Source organism: Pithys albifrons, chromosome 3 (genome assembly GCF_047495875.1).
Source record: "Pithys albifrons albifrons isolate INPA30051 chromosome 3, PitAlb_v1, whole genome shotgun sequence".
Taxonomy (NCBI): Eukaryota; Metazoa; Chordata; class Aves; order Passeriformes; family Thamnophilidae; genus Pithys; species Pithys albifrons.
In genome coordinates this window covers 12577762-12583403 of record NC_092460.1, presented here as the reverse complement: position 1 = coordinate 12583403, position 5642 = coordinate 12577762, and the positions used below count along the sequence as shown (strand labels likewise).

General features: G+C 57.0%; 1 protein-coding gene and 1 pseudogene across 1 annotated transcript; both read left to right on the top strand.

The window, feature by feature from the left end:
• Positions 1-342: 342 nt before the first annotated feature.
• Positions 343-2241, top strand: LOC139669215 (T-cell surface glycoprotein CD1b-3-like). The gene is made up of 6 exons (XM_071549654.1): positions 343-421; positions 746-1000; positions 1156-1428; positions 1525-1809; positions 1913-2009; positions 2181-2241. The coding sequence occupies exons 1-6, from the start codon at positions 343-345 to the stop codon at positions 2239-2241; spliced, it is 1050 nt and encodes a 349-aa protein (XP_071405755.1).
• Positions 2242-3265: 1024 nt separating this feature from the next.
• Positions 3266-5168, top strand: LOC139669214 (T-cell surface glycoprotein CD1b-3-like; annotated as a pseudogene).
• Positions 5169-5642: the final 474 nt, after the last annotated feature.

The following is a 5642-nucleotide window of genomic DNA, read 5'->3' as shown; positions in this document are numbered from 1 at the left end:
CCCATGGTCAGGTGGGGTCAATTCACCCACATCACGCTCATTGTCAAGGTGCTGCCTTGACCATGAGGGATCACTCCCGTGTGCACTTGGGGTGACTTTGCTCACAAGCAAATTCCCCCATCACTCACAGCCATGGCCAGGGTGCCTCAGCCCACCCCATGTGGGAACCTCAGAGCCCTCCCCTAAACCTCAGTGCTAGCCCTATTGGCTGACAGGGCCATTAACACTTGTAGAGCTGCCCAGGCAGAGCCAGGCAGAGACATCTGCATCCTCATCTCTCACAGCCTCTTCTTCCTGCTGCTGAACTTTCCACCACACTCTCCGGGCCTCCCTGCTGGCACCATGCAGCCCCCTCACTCCTGCCTCCTCTTATTCCTTGTCTACCTCTTCCTCATCTCTGGTATATGGGCAACACCCAATGGTAAGTGGAAGCCTTGGCTCATCCACACCTGCACCCAAGCTGCCTTGGGACTCCACGGCCAAGAGCCTTCCTGCTCCCCAACTGCGTTGAACACTTGCTTCCTCACCCCTCCTTGTCTCCTGGCTCCACACCCCCTGCTTGGCAGGGATGCAGCCACCTGAGATGGATGCAGGCGGTGGGACCTGTGGCTGCTAAGGATGTAGGGGGTCTAGGGGGTGCCCACAGATCTCTGAAACCTCAAAGGGCCAATCCCTCAGCCCCTCAGACTTCCCCATTCATCTCCTCCCACTCCCATCTCCTCCCTGCCAACCCTGTCACATGTAGGGACCTTCACTCTCCGGCTGCTCCAGATCACCACCTTCCAAAACTCCTCCTTTGTGGACACGGAAGGGCTGGGTCTGCTGGAAGACATCGAACTTGGTTGTCTGGATAAGAACATCTCCATCCACTTCTACCAGCCCTGGGTACAACCAGCCCTGCCACACAGTGAATGGGAAACCATTGAGACCATAATCAAGGATCATTTGCAGATATTCAGCTACATGTTCAAGGAAGGGGCCATGCAGACAAATGTGCCTTGTGAGTATTCACTCTTCCCTGTGTCCCCTCTTTGAACAGCAGCTGGGGAGTGGAGAAGGATCAGGAACAGCTGGTGCAGCAAAGGGGACACTGGCCATGCCTGCAGGAAGGCAATCCCAACCCCTCAGGCAGCGTCTCCCTCTCTGCCCCTCCAGACCCCTTTGTGGCTCAGTTTGCGGGAGGCTGTGAGCTCTACTCCAACAGGACCTCTCAATTCTTTGGCTCTGTGGCCTACAACGGGCAGGACTTTCTCAGCTTTGACACAGACAATGCCACGTGGACCCTGTCCCAGAACACCAACTTATCCTGGTTTACCCAGGAAATTTACCAGAAGGGTAATGCCTTCACTGAAACGCTGGAAATAAGATGTGTTGATGACCTGAAGTTGTTACTGGAGTCTGGAGGGAGGGCAGCTTTGGAGAGACAAGGTGAGACCACCCGGACCCTGAAACACCCACCCCAAAGCCCTGGGGCCAAGCCATAACCCACCAGGGCTCCCCCCACCCCTTTGCTCCCATTCCCAGAGGTGCCCGTGGCCACGGTCTTTGCCCGCACGCCCAGCCCGCACCAGCTGCTGCTGGTTTGCCACGTCACTGCCTTCTACCCACGGCCCATCAGTGTGGCCTGGCTGAGGGATGGCCAGGAGGTGCCTCCGGGCCCGGCGCTCAACACCAGCACCGTCCTGCCCAACGCTGACCTCACCTACCAGCTCCGCAGTGTCCTGGCCGTGGCCCCCCGGGACGGCCACAGCTACGCCTGCCGCGTGCGCCACCGCAGCCTGGGCACCCGCAGCCTCCTCATCCCCTGGGGTAGGTGCCACCTCTGCCCAAGCCATGGGCCCCTCAGACACCCTGCCCCTGCCAAGGAGCAAAGCCCGGACACTTCACCGCAGCCTCTCCTTGTCTTTCCCAGGCAACTCCCAAGTGCTGCTGCTCATGGGGCTCGTGGCCGCACTGCTGGCAGCCGTGGCCGTGGCTGCCATGCTGCTGCTCTGGCTCTGGAGACGCAGGTGAGTGCCCTCCGGCCCCGCACAGCACCAGGGGCACAGCAGGGCAGCAAATGCCCCAGCCCATTTCTGCACTGCCCAGCACAACTCCTGCCTTGGCCCTGCCCGCTGCTGTCTGTGCTTCCACAAGGTCTCTGCCATGGAGCATCCCTGAGCTGTCCTCTCTCATTTCAGACAGCACCAGTGCATGGAGGAATCGGAATCCAGGAACTCCATCCGGTGCAGAGAAATTTAGCCCAGAAAGCACCCAGCACTGTGGGAACTGACTGCAAGACTAAGTCAGCTCACAGATGCAGTGAAAAAACCTGGGCAGCTCCTGCCTCTCCTGGACTTGCTGAGCAGATACAGAGACAAGTCTCAGACTTCCTCACTTGTTCCACACCATCACCTCTTGTGGCACTGGCCAGTGCAGCCACTCAGGTTCTGGGGCACCTCAATACCCAGTGCCAATTTCTCCCAGTTCTGGTACAATACCAGTTTTATCTGTAGACAGAAACATGTACACTTCTACTGTAATTTTTCAGTATTTTTTTTCATAAACCTACTTTTACTAACCATATTTCAGAAATATTTTTGCTGAGAGTGAACTGTTCCACATAGTCTAACAGAACCTGGCCACAAATGGCTTTAAAAAAGTGCTGAGTAACACTGAAACACTGGTGTAGTACATGAGAGCTGCAGCTGTGTATGAAATGAAAATAAAACAGACATTTCATTAAGATCATGTGTCTCTCCTTAGGACTTGCATGAGCTTGGTGAGGGTTTGATCGGCTAAAAAATGTAGCCAGAGTACCACGGAATTACTGCAGGAAACACTAAGGCAAGAGGGAGGGTGGAAATTACATGTGTGCCTGAGCATATCTGAACATGTTCTTCTATATTGCATGGAAATATGTAAATGTCTCTGTGGGGGTAATTTGCCCCCAGAGCTCCTAAGAAAGGAGAAAGGGAAGGCAATGTCCCACTGAAGAGAGCAGGGTTCAGACAAACATCAAGGCATTTAGGTCCTGCTCCCAGGCAACAGGAACGTATAAATTCCCCCAACACTCACAGACACTCTCAGGATGACCCAGCCCACCCAAAGTGGGAACTTCAGAGCCCTCCCCTAAACCTCAGCCCCATTGGCTGCCAGGGCGATGAGAAACAGCAGAATTACCCAGGCAGAGCCAGCCTGAGACATCTGCAGCCTCATCTCTCACAGCCTCTTCCTCCTGCCACTGCACCCAACACTGCACCCTCTGGGCCTCACTCCTGGCACCATGCAGCCTCCTCGCTCCTACCTCCTCCTCCTCCTTCTCTACATCTTCTTTGTCTCTGGGACATGGGCATCCCTTGAGGGTAAGTGGGAGCCTTGGCTCGTCCACTCCTGCTCCCAAGCTCCCCTGGGACTCCATGGCCAAGAGCCCTCCTGCTCCCCACCTGCACTGCACACTTGCTTCCTCACCCCTCCTTGTCTCCTGGCTCCACACCCCCTGCTTGGCAGGGATGCAGCCACCTGAGATGGGTGCAGAGGGTGGGACCTGGGGCTGGCCAGGATGTAGGGGGCATAGGCAGGGCCCAGAGATCTCCACAACCTCAAGGACCTCTTTCTCAGGCTCTCAGGCCTTTCCATCCCTTCCCTCACACTCCCATCTCCTCCCTGCCAATTCCTGTCTCATGTAGGGACCAGTACTCTCCAGGTGCTCCTGACCACCACCTTCCAAAACTTCTCCTCTGTGGATACAGAGGTGCTGGCTTTCCTGGAAGACATCGAACTGGGTTCTGTTGATAAGAACAACATGTCCATCCACCTCTACCACCCCTGGGTGTGACCAGCTCTGCCACAAAGTGAATGGGAAACCATTGAGACCATAGTCAAGATCCATATACTGCAGTTCAACCACATGCTCAATGAAGGGGCCATACAGACAAATGTACCCTGTGAGTATCCAGTCTTCACTGTACCCTCTCTGAACAGCAGCTGCGGAATGGGGAAGGATCAGGAACAGCTGGTCCTGCAGAAAGGACACTCATCATGCCTGCAGGAAGGGAATCCCAGCCCCTCAGGCAGCCTCTCCCTCCTCTCTGCCCCTCCAGATCCCTTTGTGGCTCAAGGTGTGGCAGGCTGTGAGGTCTACTCCAATGGGACTTCTCGATTCTTCACGTCTGTGGGCTATAAAGGGCAGGACTTCCTTCACTTTGACACAGACAATGCCACGTGGACCCTGTCCCAGGACACCAACCTGTCCTGTAATGCACTGGCCATTTTCCAGATCGGTAATGCCTTTACTGAAACACTCCAAATAATCTGTGTTGATGACCTGAAGCTGTTACTGCAGTCTGGAGGGAGGGCAGCCCTTGAGAGACAAAGTGAAACCACCCGGACCCTGCAACAGCCACCCCAAAGCCCTCGGGCCAAGCCATAGCCCACCAGGCCTTCCCCCACCCCTTTGCTCCCATCCCCAGAGGTGCCCGTGGCCACGGTCTTTGCCCGCATGCCCAGCCCACACCAGTTGCTGCTGGTTTGCCACGCCACTGCCTTCTACCCACGGCCCATCAGTGTGGCCTGGCTGAGGGATGGCCAGGAGGTGCCTCCAGGCCCGGCGCTCAACACCAGCACCGTCCTGCCCAACGCTGACCTCACCTACCAGCTCCGCAGCGTCCTGGCCGTGGCCCCCCGGGACGGCCACAGCTACGCCTGCCGCGTGCGCCACCGCAGCCTGGGCACCCGCAGCCTCCTCATCCCCTGGGGTAGGTGCCACCTCTGCCCACGCCATGGGCCCCTCAGACACCCTGCCCCTGCCATGGAGCAAAGCCCGGACACTTCACCGCAGCCTCTCCTTGTCTTTCCCAGGCAACTCCCAAGTGCTGCTGCTCACGGGGCTCGTGGCCGCACTGCTGGCAGCCGTGGCCGTGGCTGCCACGCTGCTGCTCTGGCTCTGGAGATGCAGGTGAGTTCCCTCCTGCCCCGCACAGCACCAGGGGCACAGCAGGGCAGCAAATGCCCCAGCCCATTTCTGCACTGCCCAGCACAGCTCCTGCTTTGGCCTTGCCAGCTGCTGTCTGTGCTTCCACAAGGTCTCTGCCATGGAGCATCCCTGAGCTGTCCTCTCTCATATCAGAAAGCACCAGCAGATATAGGAATCAGAGTCCAGGAACTCCATCCGGTCCAAAGACTTTTAGCCCAGAAAGGAAACAACAGTCTGTGTAGTGACTGCAAGACTAAGTCAGCTCACAGATGCAGGTGACAAACTTGGGCAGCTCCTGCCTCCCTTGGATTTGCTGAGCAGACACAGATGCAAGTGTGATACCTCCTCAGTTCTTCCAGACAATCAATTGCGAGCCAGAAAACCCATCTGAGCTGTGGCCATGTCCACCACAACTCCCATGGGGTTTGCTCTCCCCTGGACAGACCCTGGAATTTGTGCTGCTGCTGGCAGGGCTGCATTTCCCTGGCAGCCAGAGTCACCTGCTGGCACTGCAGGGCTCAAGGACCTTGCTGCATCATGGCTGACACCAACCCTCTGCCTGCCCTTGCTGAGTTGGGACACACAGATGAAACCCTCAGCTGTGGGCAGGGCTCTCTCTGGGAGCCACAGGGCAACTGGGGCAATTCCTCTCCCAGACAGACGGGAACAACCTGTAGCGCTCATGGAA

Excerpts from the sequence above, each read along its gene's own strand:
- LOC139669215 (XM_071549654.1), top strand. The coding sequence starts at position 343 with ATGCAGCCCCCTCACTCCTGCCTCCTCTTATTCCTTGTCTACCTCTTC. Across the intron at positions 1,001-1,155 it reads CATGCAGACAAATGTGCCTT|ACCCCTTTGTGGCTCAGTTT; the intron begins GTGAGTATTCAC and ends CTGCCCCTCCAG. Across the intron at positions 1,810-1,912 it reads CAGCCTCCTCATCCCCTGGG|GCAACTCCCAAGTGCTGCTG; the intron begins GTAGGTGCCACC and ends TGTCTTTCCCAG.